The sequence below is a fragment of the Helianthus annuus genome, chromosome 5, assembly GCF_002127325.2.
Source record: "Helianthus annuus cultivar XRQ/B chromosome 5, HanXRQr2.0-SUNRISE, whole genome shotgun sequence".
Lineage (NCBI taxonomy): Eukaryota > Viridiplantae > Streptophyta > Magnoliopsida > Asterales > Asteraceae > Helianthus > Helianthus annuus.
The window spans coordinates 89,743,884-89,771,029 of NC_035437.2; the positions used below are offsets into that span (position 1 = coordinate 89,743,884).

Sequence of the window (27,146 nt, forward strand, 5' to 3'; positions counted from 1 at the left end):
CCTGTGGTTCGTCTTGCCCACAAACTCACCAACCAGGCTGTGGAAGAGGGCAAGTTGCCCAAAAGGATCAGTGTTGCGGAAGGAACTTCTAGTGATGGCAAACGAAAGTGGGATGGGAATCGGGGCAAGGATGCTAACTCTACTCAGGCCCCAGCCCAGCAAAGGAAAACTGAGAACAACAAAGGCCCTCAGCAACAGGGTGGCTACCGGGGAAGCTACCCTAAGTGCAACAAGTGTAACAGGCACCACAATGGGGCATGTAACAAAGGTCAGTGTCAGCGATGCAACAAGATGGGCCATGAAGCCAAGGATTGTAGAAGTCAGTTCCCGGCAAGGCAGAATCAGCAACAACCTCAACAGCAACAGCAGCAGGGAAACAACCGCGGATGTTTTAAATGTGGGGCAACGGGGCACATGCGGAAGGATTGCCCTGAACTGAATCAGAATCGCAACAACAACCAGGGAGCTGGGAACAACGATCAAAACAACAACAATTCCGGGAATGGCGCAAGAGGAAGAGCTTTTGTGATTGGAGCTGGAGAGGCAAGGAATGACCCCAACGTCGTGGGGGGTAAGTTCCTACTTGATGATCGTTATGTTTCTGTGTTATTTGATTCTGGAGCCGATGCTAGTTATGTATCCCTACGTATTAGTAAGAAGCTTAAGCACCCACCTGCATTATTAAGTTCTAAGCACGTCGTTGAGATAGCCAATGGTAGAAACATCGAGGCCTCGCACGTGATCCACGACTGCAAACTAGAGTTGTCTGGTCAGACATTTAGTATCGACCTTTTCCCTGTCAAACTTGGAAGCTTCGACGTCGTCATCGGTATGAATTGGTTATCCAAACATCGCGCTGAGATCCTCTGTCAAGAGAAAGCAGTTCGTATTCCTCGTCGTTCTGGCAAACCCCTCGTCGTTCAAGGTAACAAAGGCGGAGAAGTCACAGGCATTATCTCGCTTCTAAAAGCCCAGAAGTGTTTACAAAAAGGGCACACCGCTATCCTAGCACTTGTCACCGACACCCACGAAAAGGAAAAGAGGATTGAAGATTTTCCAGTAGTACGTGACTACCCCGAGGTATTTCCTGAGGAACTACCTGGACTCCCTCCCCACCATCAGGTCGAATTCCAAATCGAGCTAGCTCCCGGAGCAGCACCTATAGCTCGTGCGCCTTATCGACTAGCCCCTGCAGAACTGAAGGAACTCTCTACGCAATTACAGGAACTATTGGATAAAGGATTTATCCGTTCCAGTTCATCACCCTGAGGAGCACCAGTACTCTTTGTTAAGAAGAAGGATGGCACATTCCGAATGTGCATCGACTATCGTGAGCTAAACAAGGTTACCATCAAGAATCGTTACCCTCTCCCGCGCATCGACGACCTGTTCGATCAGTTGCAAGGATGGAGCTACTATTCTAAGATTGACCTGCGATCAGGCTATCATCAGCTGAGAGTTCGTAATGAAGACATCTCCAAGACTGCGTTCAGGACTCGCTACGGTCATTACGAGTTCCTCGTCATGCCTTTCGGAATGACTAACGCGCCTGCGGTTTTTATGGATCTCATGAACCGAGTGTGTAAGCCTTACCTCGACAAATTCGTGATTGTGTTTATCGACGATATCCTGATCTACTCGAAAAGTCAAGAAGAGCATGAACGACACCTACGCCTTATCCTCGAACTCTTACGCAACGAGCAATTGTACGCCAAATTCTCGAAGTGTGACTTCTGGCTTCGAGAAGTCCATTTCCTTGGGCACGTGGTCAATAAGGACGGGATTCACGTCGACCCCGCTAAGATCGACTCGATAAAGAATTGGCCTACGCCCAAGACCCCAACCGGAGTTCACCAATTCTTGGGATTAGCAGGATACTGCCGCAGATTCATCAAAGGATTCTCAAAGATTGCTCAACCCCTCACGACTCTCACTCAGAAAGGCATTGCTTACAAGTGGAACGAAGCTCAGGAGTCGGCCTTTCAAAGGCTAAAGGATAACCTCTGTAGTGCTCCTATTCTCTCGCTGCCTGAAGGCACTGACGACTTTGTGGTTTACTGCGATGCGTCTATCCATGGGCTCGGTTGCGTGTTGATGCAACGCGAGAAAGTTATTGCCTACGCTTCTCGACAACTTAAGACGCATGAAAGAAACTACACTACGCATGACTTGGAACTGGGAGCAGTGATTTTTGCTCTTAAGATATGGAGACACTACCTGTACGGTACCAAGTGCACTATTTACACCGATCACAGGAGTCTCGAGCATATCTTTAGGCAAAAGGAATTAAACATGCGACAACGTCGATGGGTCGAACTCTTGAATGACTACGAATGTGCCATCAAGTACCATCCAGGCAAGGCCAATGTCATGGCAGATGCCCTCAGCCGAAAGGACACTATACCAAAGCGCGTGCGAGCATTGCAACTTACCATCCAGTCTAACCTCCCTACTCAGATCCGAAATGCTCAAGTCGAAGCACTGAAACCGGAAAACATCGGGGCTGAGTCCCTGCGAGGATCGAGACAGCGACTAGAACAGAAGGAAGATGGCGCTTACTATGTAACAGGGCGCATTTGGGTTCCACTCTATGGAGATTTACGTGAACTCGTGATGGACGAAGCCCATAAGTCCCGTTACTCAGTACATCCTGGCTCGGATAAGATGTACCACGACTTGAGGACTACATACTGGTGGCCTGGCATGAAAGCTCACATAGCAACATATGTCAGCAAATGTTTGACTTGCGCAAGAGTCAAGACAGAGTACCAGAAACCAGCAGGCCTACTCCAACAACCAGAAATCCCGAAATGGAAATGGGAGCAAATTTCCATGGATTTTGTTACAGGGCTAACTAGGTCTCAACGCGGAAATGACACTATTTGGGTAATAGTAGATCGATTGACCAAGTCCGCACACTTTTTGGCTATTAAAGAGACAGACAAGTTTTCTACCTTGGCGGAGGTTTACTTAAAGGAAGTAGTTTCGAGGCACGGGGTGCCAACCTCCATTATTTCCGACCGAGACGCTCGTTTTACTTCGGAATTGTGGCAAGCTATGCACAAATCCTTTGGCTCACATTTGGACATGAGCACCGCTTATCACCCGCAAACGGATGGACAGTCCGAACGCACCATCCAAACCCTAGAAGACATGCTTAGAGCATGTGTGATCGATTTTGGCAAGAATTGGGAAAAGCACCTACCGCTAGTAGAGTTCTCGTATAATAACAGCTACCACACTAGAATTCAGGCAGCACCTTTCGAGGCATTGTACGGTCGTAAATGCCGGTCACCTCTTTGCTGGGCGGAAGTCGGTGATAGTCAAATCACGGGCCCAGAGATGGTGGTAGATACAACGGAAAAGATTGCCCAGATCAGACAACGCATGACGGCAGCTCGTGACCGTTAGAAAGACTACGCTGATAAGCGCAGGAAACCACTAGAATTCCAGGTCGGTGACCGAGTTCTACTTAAAGTCTCACCCTGGAAGGGTGTGGTACGCTTTGGTAAACGGGGCAAGCTTAATCCGCGATATATCGGACCATTCGAGATTACCGAGAGAATCGGTAAGGTTGCTTACAGATTGAATCTACCTGAAGAACTGAGTGCGGTGCACAACGTATTTCACATATCTAATCTGAAGAAGTGCTTGTCAGACGAAACGCTTGTAATTCCTTTCAAGGAACTCACTATTGACGAACAGCTACACTTTACTGAGGAACCGATTGAGATCACGGATCGAGAGATCAAAACCCTCAAACGTAGCCAGATACCTCTTGTACGAGTCCGTTGGAACTCGCGACGTGGCCCAGAGTTTACCTGGGAGCGGGAAGACCAGATGAAGCACAAGTATCCCCAGCTGTTCCCAAATGAAAACCCCAGCACTGAAGCTACAACCGAATTTCGGGACGAAATTCCAAACTAACGGGGGGATGATGTGACACCCCGTTGAAACGTTCTCACTCATACTAGCTTGACAGTGACTGCCTTAACTTTCGGGACGAAAGTTCTTAAAACTTGGGGATAATGTGACACTCTGTAATTTCCCCGAGCACTATCTTGTAATATCGTTGCGTGTTTATACATTATTAAATGAAAAGTTTCCATTTTATCTCGGTGTGCTATGTGTTATTAACGTGTATGTAGTAAATATATATATAGGTATGTATGTGTGTAGTGGGCCGAGACCACGAAACCCAACTCGAGATCACCCGGTCTCGAGTGAACAGTGAACGGTTGGGCCGTTTGGGCCGCATCTCCTTAAGCCCGTGAATCGGGTTATAAAACCCTCACATAAGTCACACCTTCCTATTCTTTGGACACTCAAACCCACAATCATTCTCTCACTCTCACACCCTCTCACTCCTCCTAGCTCTCTCTCTCTAGAAAACCCCTAAACCCACAAATCAACCTCCATTTTCTCGGAATCAACGAGTGGAAGCTTGGAGCTTGGAAGCCAGTCATCGTTCATCACTCAAAGGCCTTCTCTCAACCGTTTTTCTTCTTGCTACATTCGGACACCATTCGGTTAGTGTGATTACTTGATGTATGATAATGTGTGATTAAGGTGCTTGCTTGTGAATAGAATAGATGTTGAATGATATTATATGAAATGAATGTTATGCATGACTAGAGGCAAATTTGTACATCATCATGATTCTTGCTTATGAATATTTTAAAGAGTAGAAGGAGGTGTTACATGATTGTTGCTTATGAAATGCATGTGAGGAGAATGTAGGTGTGACACTCGAGGTTTTTCCGAACGATCACCTTGTAACATTTTGTGTGTATATAAATATTATTAAATGGAAACGTGACTTTTACATGATATGTGTGTTGAATGTACGTATTAAATATAAATATACGTGAGTCGAGACCATGACTCGCAACCGGGCGGTTGCGAGTGGGCCTTTGGGCCGTAACCGGTTTGAGCCGTAACCGGCTTGGGCCGAAACCCATGGCTTATGTTGGACCCCTTGTATATATATCCCACCTTTCCCCCACTTCTTTCATTTCACACACACAAACACTTCTACTCTTTCTCTCAACTAAGAAAACCCTCAAACAACAAACCATTCTCTCCTTCTCTTCTCGGTTCAAGCTTGGATCCCGGACAAGAAATTCGGACACTTCATCTCCTCGGCTTCTTCCTTTATTTCGGCTCATTCTTCTCATCCTCAACCGGTTAGTCATCATTTTGTGCATAGGACTTATGTTGTGTATATGAAGTAGAAAATGCTTGGTTAGGAACATTATGCATGATTCTAGGGTGATTTGTGAAGTAAACTATATGTGAAAACCATTTATGTGTGAATACTTGTGACATGTTTGAAACGTCTAGGAAAATGGTAGTCTAAGAATATGTATGGCTAACCAAACTATGCTCCTTTGTTTCTTGCAAATGGTGATGTTTAACATAAGATTTCGGCTATATAATGTATGTTTTTCTTGTTTAGCAACATGATCTTGTCAAGAATGTGTGATTTTTGGTTCAAGAATGTGTGTTTATGTTTGACATGAAAACCCTAAAAATGATGAACAAAGGATGAACTTGTTTGAATAAGACTTGAAGATGTAAAAATGGCAAAGTTTGATCCATCTTTACTAGTATTCAGATTAGGCAAAGTGTTAGTGAAACATTATTGGTTGTTTCCTATTATGGGCCTGAATTCTTGGTACAATTTGGACTGTCATATCTGCATCATCACGTGTACATGAAAGTGACAGATTACGACTCGCAACGACGACATTACGACTCGCAACCACAGCATTCCGACTCGAAACCACACCGTTGCGACTCGCAACCAAAGCATGACAAGTCGAAACCACGTGATTGCGACTCGAGACTACGTCGGTTGCGACTCGCAACCACAGCATGATGACTCGAGACCACGGTTACGACTCGCAACCACAGCGTGACAAGCCGAAACCACCTGGTTGCGACTCGAGACCAGCTGGTTGCGAGTGGGCTGTTCATTTTGGTTACTGGGCCCATATGTGTTTAACTTGGACTATCTGTTGACTGGATTATGTGTTGCTGTTGACTGCTTAAATTACTTAGGCCGGCCCAGTAAACCCACTGTTTACTTATATGCTTGATACGTGTTAGTTACGTGCCTATATGTGTTTTACGTGAATGCTGTATACCGAACCTGACCTATACCGGTAACCATGTTAGGACGTGGTGACCAACGTGATTGACAAGTAACCTAAACCTACCGAGCAACCCAAGGTGAGTTCACAACTTAAAAGCATGCGTCCCGGTGGTTTGGGACACGAGACTAACAACCCTATCCCCTGGTAAAAGGGGATACCATTTGCATACCTTCCCTAGTTATTGGGAACGAAACTTACTTTTACTTCCCGGGTATTGGGAAACCTTTTGGTTAGTTACTGTTTATACGGATTGCAACTAACGGCACTAAACGAAACTCTATCACTCAAGTCCCTACTACAAATACCGATTAGTCGCCGGGTTAGGCGAACGGGTTATTAGTTGATAGCGCTATTTAGGTGTTTACCAGCCTCACACCGTGCCCTGGTTTGGGACGGTCGTGAACTAATGTACTCAGAAATCCGTCAATGATGATAGAACATTGACATCGGGGCATCCTGCGGATACGCAACGGTTACCTAGTGTTCGGTATTGGAAAAACAGTTTAGTCGCTAACTTTTGGGGTAGCTCCCCAGGGCATGTATAAACGGATAAATTAACCGGTGAAACAAAGTTTTTGGTAATTAAAACTGGACAATTAGTGAACTCACTCAGCATTATTGTTGACCCCCCTTACTGCATGCTTTGCAGGTAACCAGTGACGAAGGAGCTTGCAGCTTGGGAACGTGTAGTGTCTGTTCACCCTTGTGTTGGGTGCTACCTTATTTTGAATCAGGAACTTTGTTTTAAACTACCGTACTTATGCTTCCGCTACTTAATACTGTTTTGGAACTTAAAACTTTAAACTCTGAACTTAATATTTGCTAAGCTTATGAATAGTAAGTATTACTTTTGTTATCAACTTAAGTATTCGGTATAATTGGTGGCTGGATCCTGGTCAGTCACGCCCTCGAAGCGGGTGTTATCCGCAGGTGGATTTTGGGGGTGTGACAGATTGGTATCAGAGCCATTGGTTATAGTGAACTTGGTTTTAAAAAGGGAAAAATCTTTTTGGAGAAAACCAGACTATAACCCGTGACTCGCGACGACACTACACTCCAAGTGCAAGGCTCAACACTTTTGACCTCATAGCTCGGACCAGTGTTTACTTGTTGCTTACTTTATGTTTCCTGTTATGATATACGTACTAGTGTGCCTAAACTAGATAGATACACCTCTCTCTTCTATCTCATTCTCGCTACACTACGACATCACACTCATACTGTGTTTTCTGGTTATGAAGACAATGAGTGGACGTGGAAGGGGAAACATCAACATGACGCAGGCTCAGTTCACTAACCTGCTCAACACAGTGGCTGCGGCTTTTGCAGCTCACCCTATAGGTAAGCTCGTTGTTTTAGGATGTTTAGATCCTACCGCCACATCGGCTTTTCGCCTCTAAACCTACACGTTTCGCTTCTCACCCTATAGGTCAGCATGCACCTGCGCAACCACCAGTGTGTACGTTCAAAACTTTCATGGACTGCAAGCCTCTCCCTTTCAACGGCACTGAGGGTGCCATAGGTCTTCTGCATTGGATTGAGAAAATTGAAGCTGTTTTTGCTGTCTGCGAGTGTCCCCCTGCAAATTGGGTGAAATTTGCTACTGCTACACTTGAAGGAAGTGCGCTTTCTTGGTGGAAGGCACAAATTCAGATGTTTGGATTAGAAACTGCAAATGCTACTGCGTGGGAGGATTTCAAGGATATGATCAAGGATGAATACTGTCACCGGGATGACATCCACAAGCTTGAGAATGAGTACTATGAGCTCAAGATGGTTGGGTCGGAAATTGAAACCTACACCAAGCTGTCTAACGACTATGCTGCTCTTTGCCCAAACATGTCACGACCAATGTACCGAAGGATCGAACTGTATATCAAAGGTTTGGCTCCAGAGATTCGAAGCCATGTCACTTCAGCCAACCACACTACCATTCAGCCGATTGTTCGACTGGCTCACAAACTCACTGATCAGGCCGTGGAAGAGGGCCGGTTGCCCAAAAGGATCAGTGCTACCGTCGGAACTTCTAATGATAGCAAGCGTAAGTGGGAAGGAAGTCAAAGCAAGGATGCTAACCCCACTCAGGCCCCAGCACAACAAAGGAAAACTGACAACAACAAAGGCACTCAGCAACAGGGTGGCTACCGGGGAAGCTACCCTAAGTGCAACAAGTGTAACAAGCACCACAATGGGGCATGTAACAAGGGCCAGTGTCAGCGATGCCACAAGATGGGGCACGACGCCAAGGATTGTCGAAGTCAGTTCCCAGCTAGACAGAATCAGCAACAACCCCAACAGCAACAGCAGCAGGGAAACAACCGGGCATGTTTTAAGTGTGGAGCTGAGGGGCACTTTAAGAAGGATTGCCCTGAACTGAATCAGAACCGCAACAACAATCAGGGAGCTGGGAACAACAATCAGAACAACAATGCTGGGAATGGTGCTAGAGGAAGAGCTTTCGTGATTGGAGCTGGTGAAGCAAGGAATGACCCCAATGTCGTGGCGGGTAAGTTCCTACTCGATGATCGTTATGTTTCTGTGTTATTTGATTCCGGTGCCGATGCTAGTTATGTATCCCTACGTATTAGTAAGAAGCTTAAGCGTCCGCTTTCGTTACTAAGTTCTCCTCATATCGTCGAGCTAGCTAATGGTAGAAACATCGAGGCCTCACATGTTGTCAAAGGCTGCAAACTAGAGTTGTCTGGTCAGACATTTAGTATCGATCTTTTCCCTGTTACTCTCGGAAGCTTCGACGTCGTTATTGGTATGGATTGGTTATCCAAGCATCGCGCTGAGATCCTCTGTCAAGAGAAAGCAGTTCGTATTCCTCGTCGTTCTGGCAAACCCCTCATTGTACAAGGTGGCAAAAGCGGAGAAGTCTCCGGCATTATCTCGTTCTTGAAGGCCCAGAAGTGTTTACGAAAAGGGCACACCGCTATCTTAGCACTTGTTACCAACACACAGGAAAAGGAAAAGAGGATTGAAGACTTTCCAGTAGTGCGCGACTACCCCGAGGTATTTCCTGAGGAATTACCTGGACTCCCTCCCCACCGTCAGGTCGAATTCCAGATAGAGCTAGCTCCCGGAGCAGCGCCTATAGCTCGTGCACCTTATCGACTAGCCCCCGCAGAATTGAAGGAACTCTCGACGCAACTACAAGAACTTTTGGATAAAGGGTTTATTCGCCCTAGTTCATCACCCTGGGGAGCACCGGTACTCTTTGTTAAGAAGAAGGATGGCACGTTCCGAATGTGCATTGACTATCGCGAACTGAACAAGGTTACCATCAAGAATCGTTACCCTCTCCCGCGAATCGATGACCTATTCGATCAATTGCAAGGATCGAGCTACTACTCTAAGATTGACCTGCGATCAGGCTATCATCAGTTAAGGGTCCGTAATGAAGATATTTCCAAAACTGCATTCAGAACTCGTTATGGTCATTATGAATTCCTCGTTATGCCCTTTGGAATGACCAACGCCCCTGCAGTGTTCATGGACCTCATGAACCGGGTATGCAAACCCTACCTCGACAAGTTCGTGATTGTGTTTATAGACGACATCTTGATCTACTCGAAAAGTCAGGAAGAGCATGAACAACACCTACGCCTTATCCTCGAACTCCTCCGCAATGAGCAACTGTATGCCAAGTTCTCGAAATGCGACTTCTGGCTTCGAGAAGTCCATTTCCTTGGGCACGTGGTTAACAAGGACGGAATCCACGTCGACCCGGCTAAGATCGACTCTATAAAGAATTGGCCTACCCCTAAGACTCCGACTGAAGTTCGCCAATTCTTGGGATTGGCAGGTTACTACCGCAGATTCATTCAGGGATTCTCAAAGATCGCTCAACCCCTCACTACACTCACTCAGAAAGGCGTCACCTACAAGTGGAATGAAGCACAGGAATCTGCTTTTCAGAGGCTTAAGGATAACCTCTGTAGTGCTCCTATTCTCTCGTTACCTGAAGGAACGGATGACTTTGTGGTTTACTGTGATGCGTCTATTCATGGACTCGGTTGCGTGTTGATGCAACGCGAGAAAGTTATCGCTTACGCCTCTCGACAACTTAAGACACACGAAAGGAACTACACAACACACGACTTAGAACTGGGAGCAGTGATATTTGCGCTTAAGATATGGAGACATTACCTGTACGGTACCAAGTGCACCATTTACACCGATCACAGGAGTCTCGAGCATATTTTTAAGCAGAAAGAATTAAACATGCGACAACGCCGATGGGTCGAACTTCTGAATGATTATGAATGCGCCATCAAGTATCATCCGGGCAAGGCCAATGTTGTGGCAGACGCCCTCAGCCGAAAAGACACTGTACCAAAGCGCGTGCGAGCGTTACAACTTACCATCCAGTCTAGTCTCCCTACCCAGATTCGAAATGCTCAGATTGAAGCTCTGAAACCGGAAAACATCAGGGCTGAGTCCCTGCGAGGATCAAGACAACAGTTAGAGCAAAAAGAAGACGGCGCCTACTATGTGGCAGGGCGCATTTGGGTCCCACTTTACGGAGATCTACGAGAACTTGTGATGGACGAAGCCCATAAGTCCCGTTACTCAGTGCATCCTGGTTCAGATAAGATGTACCACGACTTAAGGACCACCTACTGGTGGCCTGGCATGAAAGCCCACATAGCAGCCTACGTTGGCAAATGTTTGACCTGCGCAAGAGTCAAGATCGAGTATCAGAAACCAGCAGGCCTACTCCAGCAGCCGGAAATCCCGAAATGGAAATGGGAACAAATTTCCATGGATTTTGTTACAGGGCTACCTAGATCTCAACGCGGGAATGATACTATCTGGGTGATAGTAGATCGTTTGACTAAGTCTGCACACTTTCTGGCCATTAAGGAAACAGACAAGTTTTCTACTTTAGCAGAAATCTATTTAAAGGAAGTAGTCTCCCGGCACGGAGTGCCAACTTCTATTATTTCTGATCGAGACGCTCGTTTTACTTCCGAGTTGTGGCAAGCTATGCACAAATCCTTTGGCTCACGTTTGGACATGAGCACCGCTTATCACCCGCAAACGGATGGGCAGTCTGAACGCACCATCCAAACCCTGGAAGACATGCTTAGAGCATGTGTGATCGATTTTGGCAAGAACTGGGAGAAGCATCTACCGCTAGTGGAATTCTCCTACAACAACAGCTATCACACTAGCATTCAGGCGGCACCTTTTGAGGCATTGTACGGTCGTAAATGCCGATCGCCCCTCTGCTGGGCGGAAGTCGGTGATAGTCAACTCACAGGCCCAGAACTAGTAGTAGATACTACGGAAAAGATTTCCCAGATCAGGCAACGCATGGCGGCAGCTCGTGACCGTCAGAAAAGCTACGCTGACAAGCGTAAGAGACCATTAGAATTCCAGGTCGGGGACCGGGTTCTACTTAAAGTCTCACCCTGGAAGGGTGTGGTCCGTTTCGGTAAACGGGGCAAACTGAATCCACGGTATGTTGGACCATTCGAAATTACCGAGAAAATCGGTAAGGTTGCTTATAGATTAAACCTGCCTGCAGAGCTGAGTGCAGTGCACAACGTTTTTCACGTATCTAACCTAAAGAAGTGTTTGTCGGATGAAACACTTGTGATTCCTTTTAAGGAACTGACGATTGATGAACAGCTACACTTTACTGAGGAACCGATTGAGATCACGGATCGAGAGATCAAAACCCTCAAACGTAGCCAGATACCTCTTGTACGAGTCCGTTGGAACTCGCGACGTGGCCCAGAGTTTACCTGGGAGCGGGAAGACCAGATGAAGCACAAGTATCCCCAGCTGTTCCCAAATGAAAACCCCAGCACTGAAGCTACAACCGAATTTCGGGACGAAATTCCAAACTAACGGGGGGATGATGTGACACCCCGTTGAAACGTTCTCACTCATACTAGCTTGACAGTGACTGCCTTAACTTTCGGGACGAAAGTTCTTAAAACTTGGGGATAATGTGACACTCTGTAATTTCCCCGAGCACTATCTTGTAATATCGTTGCGTGTTTATACATTATTAAATGAAAAGTTTCCATTTTATCTCGGTGTGCTATGTGTTATTAACGTGTATGTAGTAAATATATATATAGGTATGTATGTGTGTAGTGGGCCGAGACCACGAAACCCAACTCGAGATCACCCGGTCTCGAGTGAACAGTGAACGGTTGGGCCGTTTGGGCCGCATCTCCTTAAGCCCGTGAATCGGGTTATAAAACCCTCACATAAGTCACACCTTCCTATTCTTTGGACACTCAAACCCACAATCATTCTCTCACTCTCACACCCTCTCACTCCTCCTAGCTCTCTCTCTCTAGAAAACCCCTAAACCCACAAATCAACCTCCATTTTCTCGGAATCAACGAGTGGAAGCTTGGAGCTTGGAAGCCAGTCATCGTTCATCACTCAAAGGCCTTCTCTCAACCGTTTTTCTTCTTGCTACATTCGGACACCATTCGGTTAGTGTGATTACTTGATGTATGATAATGTGTGATTAAGGTGCTTGCTTGTGAATAGAATAGATGTTGAATGATATTATATGAAATGAATGTTATGCATGACTAGAGGCAAATTTGTACATCATCATGATTCTTGCTTATGAATATTTTAAAGAGTAGAAGGAGGTGTTACATGATTGTTGCTTATGAAATGCATGTGAGGAGAATGTAGGTGTGACACTCGAGGTTTTTCCGAACGATCACCTTGTAACATTTTGTGTGTATATAAATATTATTAAATGGAAACGTGACTTTTACATGATATGTGTGTTGAATGTACGTATTAAATATAAATATACGTGAGTCGAGACCATGACTCGCAACCGGGCGGTTGCGAGTGGGCCTTTGGGCCGTAACCGGTTTGAGCCGTAACCGGCTTGGGCCGAAACCCATGGCTTATGTTGGACCCCTTGTATATATATCCCACCTTTCCCCCACTTCTTTCATTTCACACACACAAACACTTCTACTCTTTCTCTCAACTAAGAAAACCCTCAAACAACAAACCATTCTCTCCTTCTCTTCTCGGTTCAAGCTTGGATCCCGGACAAGAAATTCGGACACTTCATCTCCTCGGCTTCTTCCTTTATTTCGGCTCATTCTTCTCATCCTCAACCGGTTAGTCATCATTTTGTGCATAGGACTTATGTTGTGTATATGAAGTAGAAAATGCTTGGTTAGGAACATTATGCATGATTCTAGGGTGATTTGTGAAGTAAACTATATGTGAAAACCATTTATGTGTGAATACTTGTGACATGTTTGAAACGTCTAGGAAAATGGTAGTCTAAGAATATGTATGGCTAACCAAACTATGCTCCTTTGTTTCTTGCAAATGGTGATGTTTAACATAAGATTTCGGCTATATAATGTATGTTTTTCTTGTTTAGCAACATGATCTTGTCAAGAATGTGTGATTTTTGGTTCAAGAATGTGTGTTTATGTTTGACATGAAAACCCTAAAAATGATGAACAAAGGATGAACTTGTTTGAATAAGACTTGAAGATGTAAAAATGGCAAAGTTTGATCCATCTTTACTAGTATTCAGATTAGGCAAAGTGTTAGTGAAACATTATTGGTTGTTTCCTATTATGGGCCTGAATTCTTGGTACAATTTGGACTGTCATATCTGCATCATCACGTGTACATGAAAGTGACAGATTACGACTCGCAACGACGACATTACGACTCGCAACCACAGCATTCCGACTCGAAACCACACCGTTGCGACTCGCAACCAAAGCATGACAAGTCGAAACCACGTGATTGCGACTCGAGACTACGTCGGTTGCGACTCGCAACCACAGCATGATGACTCGAGACCACGGTTACGACTCGCAACCACAGCGTGACAAGCCGAAACCACCTGGTTGCGACTCGAGACCAGCTGGTTGCGAGTGGGCTGTTCATTTTGGTTACTGGGCCCATATGTGTTTAACTTGGACTATCTGTTGACTGGATTATGTGTTGCTGTTGACTGCTTAAATTACTTAGGCCGGCCCAGTAAACCCACTGTTTACTTATATGCTTGATACGTGTTAGTTACGTGCCTATATGTGTTTTACGTGAATGCTGTATACCGAACCTGACCTATACCGGTAACCATGTTAGGACGTGGTGACCAACGTGATTGACAAGTAACCTAAACCTACCGAGCAACCCAAGGTGAGTTCACAACTTAAAAGCATGCGTCCCGGTGGTTTGGGACACGAGACTAACAACCCTATCCCCTGGTAAAAGGGGATACCATTTGCATACCTTCCCTAGTTATTGGGAACGAAACTTACTTTTACTTCCCGGGTATTGGGAAACCTTTTGGTTAGTTACTGTTTATACGGATTGCAACTAACGGCACTAAACGAAACTCTATCACTCAAGTCCCTACTACAAATACCGATTAGTCGCCGGGTTAGGCGAACGGGTTATTAGTTGATAGCGCTATTTAGGTGTTTACCAGCCTCACACCGTGCCCTGGTTTGGGACGGTCGTGAACTAATGTACTCAGAAATCCGTCAATGATGATAGAACATTGACATCGGGGCATCCTGCGGATACGCAACGGTTACCTAGTGTTCGGTATTGGAAAAACAGTTTAGTCGCTAACTTTTGGGGTAGCTCCCCAGGGCATGTATAAACGGATAAATTAACCGGTGAAACAAAGTTTTTGGTAATTAAAACTGGACAATTAGTGAACTCACTCAGCATTATTGTTGACCCCCCTTACTGCATGCTTTGCAGGTAACCAGTGACGAAGGAGCTTGCAGCTTGGGAACGTGTAGTGTCTGTTCACCCTTGTGTTGGGTGCTACCTTATTTTGAATCAGGAACTTTGTTTTAAACTACCGTACTTATGCTTCCGCTACTTAATACTGTTTTGGAACTTAAAACTTTAAACTCTGAACTTAATATTTGCTAAGCTTATGAATAGTAAGTATTACTTTTGTTATCAACTTAAGTATTCGGTATAATTGGTGGCTGGATCCTGGTCAGTCACGCCCTCGAAGCGGGTGTTATCCGCAGGTGGATTTTGGGGGTGTGACAGTAGGTTCACCGTTTTGCTTCAAGTCCACATAGTTGAAATCGAGAATCTTAGTGAATGTGTTTGTCCGAAAATGATCAAGTTATGAAAACCCTAATATGATGAACAATATGGATATGGTATGAACATGTTATGAATATTTGAAAAATGCTTGTTTAATCTGTTTTTGTTATGAAATAGACAAGAAAACATGTTTGTGCATTGTGGTTGGATAGTACACCAAATCATGAAAATGCATTTCTATTGGATAGTACATTGCACAGGTTCTTGAAGGATTTCTGTGCACGTAACTGTGGTTGCGAGTCGAGACCCTTGGTTGCGACTCGAGACCATCCCATGACAACTCGAGACGGACTTCAGGGACTCGAGACCGGCAAGGTCTCGACTTGAGACTTCATGATCTCGACTTGAAACTGGACTCGAGACCCCTGAGGTTGCGACTCCTGACCAGCACCACTCGAGACCAAAACGTGATCACACGAGATCTCTTGGTTGCGACTCGAGACCGCGTGTTCTCGAGTCGAGACCGCCTTGTCTCGACTGGGCTGCCTGTTTTGGTTATTGGGCCACAATGTGTTTAACTGGGCTACCTGTTTGACTGGAATATGTGTTGCTGACTATGCAAATATTAGGGTCGGCCCAATAACCCAATGTATGTTTGTATGCATGCTACGTGCTAGTTATGTGTAGATTATATGTGATTACTTGTACCCCGACTTGACCTATATTTGGTAACCATGCTAGGACGTGGTGACCAACGTGATTGACCGGGTAATTAATCTACCGAGCAACCTAAGGTGAGTTCACAACTTAAAGCATGCGTTCCCGGTGATTTGGGAAACGGAACTAAAAACAACACTATCCCCTTATGAGGGATACAACTTACTTTTCTTCCCTTGTTATTGGGAACCTTTAGTTAATTACTGTTTATACGGATTGCAACAAATGGCACTAAACGAAACTCTATCACTCAAGTCCCTACTGCATAATACCGATTAGTCGCCGGGGCCAGGCGAACGGGTTATTAGTTGATAGCGCTATTTAGGTTTTACCAGCCTCACACCGTGCCCGTGTATGGGATCGGTCGTGAACTAATGTACTCAGGCATCTGTCAATGATGATAGAACATTGACATCGGGGCATCCTGCGGAAACGCAACGGTTACCTAGTGTTCGGTATTGGAGAAACAGTTTAGTCGCTAACTTTTGGGGTAGCTCCCCATGGCATGTATAAACGGGTAAGTTAACTGGTGAAACAAGTTTTTGGTAATTAAAACTGGACAACTAGTGAACTCGCTCAACATTATTGTTGACACCTTACTGCATGCTTTGCAGGTAACCAGTGACTGAGGAGCTTGCTGCTTGGGGATGTGTAGTGTTCGTCTACCCCTGTGTTGGGTGTTAAATAAACATGAACTATGAACCTTGTTTAAAACTGTTTTACTTATGCTTCCGCTACTTACTACTATTTGAACTTAAAACTTTAAGCTCTGAACATGATATTTGCTAATCGTATGGTTAGTAAGTATTACTTTGGTTACTAATTCAATTATTCAGTATAATTGGTGGCTGGATCCTGGTCAGTCACGCCCTCAAGCGGATGGTACTCCGCAGGTGGAATTTGGGGGTGTGACATTATATATTGTACTAGCGGTACGACCCGTGTGCAAACACGGGTCGTTTCTTAGAAAACCATGCATAACACATATTGACAGAGAGTAAAAAAATAATTACTGAAGACTTACAAAATTGATATAAATTAATGATCAATAGGTTTATTCAACAGCAATTCCATTATGTTGGTAGGAAACCACTGTTGTCTATTAACTATTAAAAACTTCTGTTGCTTTCCAACACACTTCACTAAGAACTGACATCCATTATCTCCAACAGAGCTTGCCAGATGGATAGATAGTAACTATCAGATGTTAGTCGACCCATGTTAAAAAGGTCAGTCAACAAAAATTACAAAGGTTAGTAAACAGATGTTAAGAGAATAATGTTATTAACAACATGTGTTCTCAGGATAAGCTTAATGCAGAGCAAGTATCAGATGCTTTCAAAAAGTTGTATTGCTTTCCATCAAACGTTTCCTAACAGCAGTTCCTCCATTATACCCAACAGACGTTGCCAGGTTGACAGATGTTTAGTATCATCATAGATTTTGTAAAACTTCTTTGTAAACCACATTAGTAGTGGTTGTACAGACTCGTTTCTCTTTATCACAAATCAAAATTTTCAACCCCTTCCTACTTTTTACTCTAGATACAGCAACATAAAGCTGGCCATGACTAAACACTGGACGTGGAAGATATAAACCAACACACTCCAATGATTGTCCTTGACTTTTATTTATTATCATAGCAAAACACAGTGAAAGTGGGAATTGTCTTCGAGAAATCTTCACTGTTATTCTTTTATCTGAAGGTGTCATCTTCAGTCTTGAAATCAAAGTATGATGACCTATATTAGTCCCTGTGATAATTTTTGCTTCAATCACAACTTTTCCAAGCTTCGTGACTTGTAAACGTGTACCATTACACAATCCATTTGCCTGATCAATGTTTCTGAGTAACATCACCGGAGCACCAAGTTTCAGTACTAATTTATGGTTAGGTAAACCAGATAAACGAAGATTGTTTAACACATCAGGAGGAAACAATGCCATATTAAGCTCTGATTCTTCCTCCGATTGGCATAAACTATCTGAACTAAAATAAACCTTTTCTTCATCGGGTAGACTCTCTAACAACTCTTTATTTATTGAATCCACTACTTCATTAGTTGGAGCAAGAATCGCTCTTTGTTGGAAATACGTTAAATCCCACAAAAACTTATTCATGTCCGGATATATAAATGAAATGAGAGAAGAAATAGGATTGACTTTTTTTTTGGGTAAAGGGTTACCCCGGTAAATTTTATATCATCAACCAAATAAAACAAGTGAGGAAAATAATAATCCCCAGTTCTCTAGCATGACATGCCATCCTAGAGTTTACAAGCAACAACGCAAAACATCAAAACAACTAGCTCAAACAGACACTAGTACAAACGACAAAATATGAACTATTAGCCGCAATCATCATCTTCAAACAGTAGCCCTCTCGGCAAGCTCCACTCTTGTAATATTCGCTCCACTTGACCTGTTCTTTTAAACCGCATAGTGTGAAGTTTCATCCTTACTGTTGCCAAAATAATCTCTACAAGTCGCGAAGCACTCCTCTTGTTTGTTGAAAAGAGACGCTTGTTCCGTTCTTGCCATACAAAGTAAGCAGTTGCTCCCACCACTAGCTTTCCAATAACAATCCTCGCGCTTTTAGAACTGCCAAAGCGCACCAAATACTCGTAAATACTATCCCACTTATTACACACCTCTTCCATACCCGCTAAGACTTTCACTTCATTCCATATTTGCAACCCAAAAGAGCACTCGAAGAATAGATGCTCATGAGAATCGGGGCCTGATGTGCATAAAGAACAACATAACAGATTATAGTTAGCATTTCCCGAAGAGTTCCACCTGCTCATAACATCTTGCGTCTTGAGCTTTTTGTTGACAATGAGCCACATTATGAAAGCATGTCTCAGAATAGCTTGAGGAAACCATATTGCATTACTCCATGGAACCAAGTCTTGACCATTTCGTATATCATCCCAAACCGCTGAGGTGCTAAAATCAACTTGCGTTCCCGATCTATTTTTCCATACAAGGTTATCTCTTTTTGTAGCAACTAGCGAAATCGGACTAATATTAGCCAACACCGGAAATCGATCAATCCAATCCCTCGGCCACCTCCATCCCTCTTGACACCATACATCCGCCACCCTTGTCTTCATATTAAAGCCCGCATTGGCAATGAGTCTTGGCGTAACTATCAAGTGAATAGGGCAAACATCATCCCACTTATCAAACCAAGCCGATGTATCCGCTCCGTTTCCCACAACGGTCCAAATGTGATTCCGAATAGTGAGCCGCAGATTGAGCATCTTCCTCCAACTCCATGTCATACTACCACGAGTCGGTATTTCCCAAAAAGATCTACCCCGAAGGCGATACGTATGAATCCATTTAACCCATAACGATTCTCTTTGAGTCAAAACACTCCAAGCATGAACTGTCATCAAAGCATTATTCATGTCCCCCACTCTCCGAATACCAAGACCACCTTCACATTTGGGACGACAAACAGATCTCCATTTAACTTTTGCTTTCCCTTTAATACTGTCTCCTTGTGCCCACAAAAAGCGCTTCATCTTGTTTTCTAAATCAACTATGAGCCGTTTCGGTAATATAAAAACCGATGCCCAGTAGATGTGAAGAGATGAAAGAACTGAACGAATCAGCTGGAGTCTTCCTGCAAAAGACAAACATTTGGTTTTCCAATCAGTAATCCTCGTTTCCATTCTTTCCACAAGTTGTTTGCAATCTTTATAGTGCAACCGAGAAGAAATGAGCGGTACACCCAAATATCGAACTGGCAAACTCCCCTCTTCAAACGGCATAATAGCAAGAATACGTTGCTTCACCTCATCCGAAACATTACAGAAGAACACAGTGCTTTTAGCCATACTCGGAACCAGGCCCGACATATTCTTAAACATATTCAACGCTTCCATAATAATTTTTGCTGACCTATTATCTCCTCTAGCAAAAAGAAATAGATCATCCGCAAAGCATAGATTTACAATTCGTTGCTTCTCACACTTACTATGGAATCTGAAATCATTAGATATACACACCTGTTTTTGTAAAATCAAAGTGAGAACCTCCATAACCAGCGTAAACAAATACGGCGACATAGGGTCTCCCTGTCTAAGACCTCGTTTCCCTTTAAAGAAACCATAGAGATTACCGTTAATGGCCAAAGAGAAAGAAGTAGAAGCCACGCACGCCATCACCCATTTGATCATCTTCTCATGAAACCCGAACCCCATCAAAGCCTTTTGTAAAAAATTCCAATCAACTGTATCATATGCCTTCTGAATGTCCACTTTAAAGGCACATCTAGGCTGACCAACATTCCGATGATAGTTATGCATTAGCTCTTGCGTCAGAAGAATATTATCAGAAATTCTTCTCCCCGGAACAAACGCAGACTGATTAATGCTCACAATATCACATAACCCCTCCTTAATGCGATTAGAAATAATTTTGCTAATACATTTGTATAAAGTATTGCAGCACGAGATACGCCGATAATCCGTTATAGACAGAGGGGTTGTTACTTTCGGAATCAATGAAATAATTGTGTGATTAAGTTGCGTGAGTAATCGACCATTCAAGAAAAAGTCCTTTACCGCTTTGCAAACATCATTCCCAACAATATCCCATGACTTTTTAAAGAACACCGAAGTGTACCCGTCCGGACCCGGAGATTTGTTCCCATCAATAGAAAACATAGCCCCTTTAATTTCTTCATCCGTAACATCTCGAACCATAGCATCCGCTTTCTGATTAGACAACCTGTTCACGAATAAATCCGGGGCCGGGACCAGATCTAAAGTACTCGTGTTTCCAAAAAAATGCGTATAATGATCAACCATAATACTAGGCACCTTGTCTCCCTCAAACAGATTACCATTTACATCCCGAATTGCATAAATTCTGCTTCTATGATTTTTCGCTTTCACCACATTATGAAAAAACTTTGTGTTAGAATCACCAAGCGAGAGCCAATCCACCTTCGATTTCTGTTGCATAAATAGAGCTTCATCCTTAACCGCTTCCATGTACATGCTAACAAACGTAGCGTGTTGATTTTTCAGCTCCAACCTAGTAGGATCAGCATCTAACGCACGCTGACAGTCATCCAGATTTTTCCGGGCCGCTTTAACCTTCTCATGTATATTACCTTGTTGTTTCAAGAGCTTCCTCATCGGCCTTTTAAGCGCTTTAAGTTTCTGAACAACTTGGTACATCATAAACCCTTGAACTTGAGTGTCCCACACACGTTTGACTTCATCCGAAAACCCTTTCTTGTTCACCAGAAGGTTTACAAATTTAAATGGTTTCGGCTTCTCCTTAGTGACATTCGGCAAAACCAGAATACACGGTGAATGATCCGAGATACGGTATGGATGAAACGACGCCGCAGCCGTAGGGAAATGGTCAATAAAAGAGTTATTACCAAGTATTCTATCGATCTTCTTGAAGACAGCCCCTTGCTTCTGTTTATTCGTCCACGTATAATGCAGCCCTGAACTGTTTATATCGAACACCTCTATCTTGTTAACACACTCCTTAAAATCCCTCATCCCTATACTACTTGAAGATGTACTCGCTAGCGAATCTTCAAGAAATAAGGAAGAGTTAAAATCGCCCATAACAACCCACGGATTATCCTTCATAAACGAGTGGTGAATGCACAAATTGCTCCATAATAAACGTCTATTCTTGTAATGATTATCAGCATACACAAAAGAACAAAACAACGTTTTTTGGTCAAGCTTAAAAACAACCTGGGTATGCATCACTTGATCAGACTGAGATAACACCATAACATCCACTAAGTTAGCATCCCATCCCACCATTATACGCGTTCCTTTTGAGCAACACACCGTGTTAGAGGCCCAACTCCAAGACTTACACACCTTTCTACACACATCCGACACCTTAGAAGCGTCAACATGAGTCTCCATAATCGCACACACATTAATATTATTGTCCTTCACAATCTGCCGAACCTCTTTTTGCTTTAGGGGTCGGTTCAAACCCCTGATGTTCCAAGAAGCTATACTACCCATTTAAACCACTCATTCCGGGTGTGCTTGCACCCTCAGCCCCAGTTTGTTCCTTCATGGTACCAAAAGACTTTGGAATTTCAGCTAACAACTCATCGACATCCACACCATCATCGATAATTTCTTCACTCCTATCAGATCCACCTTTTTTATATTGTTTCGATTGTTTACTAGCATCATCAGCACGTTCTCCCTGTTTACTATGCACATCCATTTGCGGCCCTTCCTCGTCTCTAAGAGCATCAAAAGGGTTTGACAGCGGTATACTAGATGACGAGGCTTTCTCACCATCAGATTTACTCTTTATTATAGGTTTATAAATAAACCTTTGTTTCTGCTGCTTAACCGGAATCCCCTGCTGCCCACCTTTTTTACCCTTACCTTTAGCTTCCTGAAAGTTATCATCCTTCTTCTTGTCAACCTCAATAGGAACTTGTTTCGGTTTCTTCAGGCAAGCACTATCCTCATGTCCAAACACACAACATGTGGCACACCGTAATGGCTCCCAGTCATACTCAACCTTAACTTCAACTTTTGAAAACCCATTGCCTTCTAGTGACGGAACTGCAACCGTGACTTTTCTTTTTAACTCAGAATCAGCATTCACTTCAATTAGGGCCCTTGCAAAACTACTCCTTCCCCATGATTCAGTACACATAGAAGCAGTGTAAGAATCTAACATCTTAGGGACTCCAACTTTAGACGCCAATAAGCTGAGACCATCCTCTGTAAAAGCTGGTAATGGTACATCATGCATTTTCACCCACACCGGTATTGCCGTGATATCTTCTTTAACAAGGTCAGCCGAGGAGGTCCATTCATTCAGAATTATCGGTACGTTCCGTATCATCCATGGTCCGTCTTCTAGTAATTGCTCCATCCCTTTCTTTGTCTTAAACTTGAAGAAAAAGAAGCCTCTTGCATTCATCATTAATTTAGTTAATCCGTATTTCGCCCATTGATTCTTTGCAAAGTATTCCACGACTGGAAAAGCAAGACGTTTACCTAGAAAGTAGCCATACAGAGTGTTAGCAAACCTCTCGTTAACCTGTTTCACCGATGCTACAGGAATCACCACGTCAACCCCCTCCAATTGATCCACTGCCACCATATGTCTAAAGTTTACTTTTACCGATTCCTTCTGATTCTGAACTACTCTAGCAAACGATTGCGGCTTCACATTGTTTCCATTCCCTGTTAAAATCGGGTCCTCACTACTACCAATATGACCGATATTACTACTAGGGTTTCCATGGGCAGGTTTCCCATTCATCTTTCCATCCCCACTCTGTCGTCCGGTATATTCGATATCCACAGGTTTGGATATCTCAGCCAACCCATCAAGAATTGAAACATTATTAGTTTGGAACATACCTCTCCTTGGCATAAAAGGATTCCCCTCAATGTTCGTTACTCTAAGCCCGATTCCTTTTACCGGCGCCGTTCCAGGAGTGGACTCAGTATCCTCATACGAATTGTAATTCCCATCCCCATCAAACACATCAACTCTCTCCATAAGCACGTAAATAGGATTGACTTGGTCATGAATAAGTAAATCATCTGGTATTTCAATATCAATCTCACCATCATTTTCTTCACCAAGCTTTAAAATCCATTCTCCGAATTCCTTTATTTCTTTCAAATCTGCTTCCTGAAAACCAACTCTTAATCTCATATTCTCAGTTAGCTTTAGTACTTGACAGTGCCGCCATATATATGAAGAATTCAAAGAAGCATTGACTATCATTGTTCTGGTAACTTTAGGGATGACCGGAAGAATTTGTCTAAAATCACCACCAAATAGAATGACCTTTCCCCCAAACAGCTTCGATTGCATGTTCGGTTGACTGGAACGTGATATATCTCTCATTGTTCTATCAAGAGCCTCGAAACAATGCTTGTGAGTCATAGGTGCTTCATCCCAAATAATCAATGTTGCTCTTTTAATTAAATCACCTAACTCAGTATTAGGCTCTATCGAACATATTGAATTCTCATTAATGTTGATTGGAATTACAAACCTTGAATGAGCAGTTATACCACCATCCAGTAAAAGTGAAGCAATTCCATTGGATGCAACATTCAATACAACTTCACCTTTTGATCGTAATGCAGCTGAGAATGTCTTCCCAAGAAACGTCTTTCCAGTTCCACCATAACCATATACCAAAAACACACCTCCATCACCTTTTTCAATCGCTTCCATAACAATTTTATATATCCTTTCCTGTTCGGCAGTTAAACACTTTACATAACGATCATGTTCCCTTTGAAGAGCTAGTCTGTCATACGATAATTCTTTCATTATCAGTCGATTGTTCGACGATGAAACATAATTGTCCGGAACACTTGGCATATCATCAAAATTTCTCACTGTACTTCCATTGGTAAGTAGCAACTTTTCAATTTCAGATAGACAGATATTTTCAAGTTCTTCTTGTTGAAGACCTAAATCTAAAACAAATGTTGAAAAAGTATTAGTTTTTTCCCAATAACAGAGCTATTGCATAATTTTAATGTAGTTCTATATAACTTTAATAAAATAATAACATTACCTGCAACACCAGTTATCTTTCGTTGCTGATACAGAAAGTCTTCACATAACAGGGACTTCGTTTCCGACCAAAAAACACCAGGACAAGATATCGAATTTGACAGCAACAACATTACAAAAAAGGTCCTCAAGAAATCTCCGGATGACCATGTGCTAGCTTCTTTGACAGCATTAACATATTCTTTATCATCATCCAACAGCCCCCATGCAAAACATGCATCTTTAAATGTTTGAAAAACCTGCCCATCAACTGTTTTTATATCTTCAAAACAGGTTGGTCCCTTAATATGATTCAGTAAAATCCTTAGGTAATAACAATCACCAAGTGATGGTGGGACATAATGTATCCTCCCAATTGATCCATACGTGTGACATCTGTGCTTGTGTAATCATTGTACAAACTCTGAACAATCCAATATTAATAAAACAACGTATTTTGATCCCAATGTTTGTTATTTATGTTTGATATTTTGTGCGTTTTGGTTTTAGATTCATTTTAAACTTTATATTGCTTTCTGGAAAGTTATACGCAAACTGATGCGTAAACGCAATCAGTTTATCGCGAAAAACACTCCGGAATAGCAACATAAGCTTAACATACCTTAAATAACCTTTTCATAACTTAGAAATAAGTTTTGAAGGCTTTGGTATGGCAAAAACAAGTTTATTCGCTTACAGGGACTATTTGTGTCAACTTGCAAAAGTCTGTCGTTTCGTATGGCAACGTACAGTCCGGAACTTGATCATAAGATAAACATACCATATATAACCTAAACATGGCTTAGAAATAAGCTTTGATAGGTTCGGTGTGCGAAAACATGCTTATATGATCTTACAGGGACTAAAAGTGCCAAAAGCGGCGTAAGTTTGCATTTTCGCGCATATCTTACGTTCTGACCACATCTGGACATCCAAAAATTTTGTACACACTAAAATATTTTTATTTTAGTGATCGGCATGCAAAAATACCATTCGTCACTTAATTTGGTTCGTTTTCTCGTCCGTTCGAGTTTCGTCGTTATTTGACGAATAACGCGACCATACAGCCAAACGAACCGATGTCCGAGAGTTTTTCGAGCATATTTTGAGTCCTCTAAACTTTATTGACCTTGTAGAGCCTTGAAAATGGCTTAACGGGTGTCAAAAGTGCCTGAAATGAGCTTAATTACATTGCAGGGACTGATCTTGTAAATCTGCAAACTGTTGCTGATCTATTGAGTTCACACGGGCCGCGTAAGCCCTGTTTAAAACTTACGCGGGCCGCGTGAAAGTGCCCAGCGACAGAATCTTCATTTTCTGCTTCCATCCTGATTCTTGGTGTTTTCCTTGATAATTTTCATTGTTTTGGCACCAAGTTAACACCTTTGCAAGGCGTTTAACCTCAACCAACCACTTGTAAGGTCAAGATCGTTGCTTGGGCACCACACATACACATGTAATGATCTTGATTCATCTCTACAAGTATAAATAGCCATGCCATGCTCTCATTTCATTCACACTTGATCTAAATTCTCTAAGTTGAGGTTTTATAACTTCATACCTGAGAATTATAAGATCAAGTTCAAGCAAGGACCCTTTGTAAGCTTCCTTCATTCTTTTATCGCTTTCCTAGCTTAAAAAGTCAAACAGTGTTTGACTTTCAGTTTGACCAGTCAATGGTCAACGCAAAGTTCGTTTGAACTTTGTAACGTGATTGTAATCACGATGGTTATAATCCTTAACGATTATACCTACTGATTACCACGTTAACTAGGCGTAGTGACGAGTCAAAGTTTCGGTCAAAATGCGTTTTAGCACGCATTTTGCCACGGAACTACTTTTAGGCATCAAAACACTTCGTTTTGATACCAAATCAGTTTTCTAAGTTAGTTAAACATGTTTTGACATGTTTAACTCGTCACTATTAGTTTAGTTTTTGTTTAGGGTCGTAAGTTAAGCGGTCTAAACAACCGCTTAGACCTTCGAACCCGACCCGTTTGGTCGATCATTAGGATCCGACCAAGCATGTTTAGTGATCATAGTTGCATAGCGAATAACCTCTGAGGTTATACCTTATGATCACATAGGATTGGTTAGTTATCCATTAAGTAGTTTACATGCCCCTAGAAAATGACCAAAATGCCCTTTTGAAGCATAAATCCGTATTTTGCATATGTGAACATATTTTTGACATATAATTTGATTTAGTAACATGTTTAGGCATAATTGGGCATGTAAGACTTGACATAGCACATAGTTAACCATCCGAACATAGTTTTACGCAAACGACGCATTCTAGTAGCTTATACTACCATAATGGGTCGAAACGGGTCAAAAGCACATAGGTAGACTTTCAAATCAGAATGTAAGGTCTATTAAATCATACCATATGAGTTCAAATACTCATTTGATTTATAGAACCTCATTCTATCCTATCTCCCGATTTAGGATCCGATTATTAACATAGTTACCTATATTAGGTGTCGGTTGATTTGTGATCCTTGGAGCCTTATTTGGTCTTAATCTCAAGACTATTAGGCAATCCCAAGTGAGTACATAGTTCCCCTCTTTTGCCGCTTTCAAATACTTTGGGGGTGATACACATGTGCATACATTGTTACTTTCGGCTTTTTCATGCTTTTATGACTTAAACATGCTAATTTCACCTAGTAC

General features: G+C 42.9%; 1 protein-coding gene across 1 annotated transcript; it reads right to left on the reverse strand.

Annotated features, from left to right (window-relative positions):
• Positions 1-17,354: 17,354 nt before the first annotated feature.
• Positions 17,355-18,041, reverse strand: LOC110943126 (ATP-dependent DNA helicase PIF1-like). Its single transcript, XM_022184882.1, has one exon. The coding sequence runs from the start codon at positions 18,039-18,041 to the stop codon at positions 17,355-17,357; it is 687 nt and encodes a 228-aa protein (XP_022040574.1).
• Between the last annotated feature and the right edge of the window lie 9,105 nt (positions 18,042-27,146).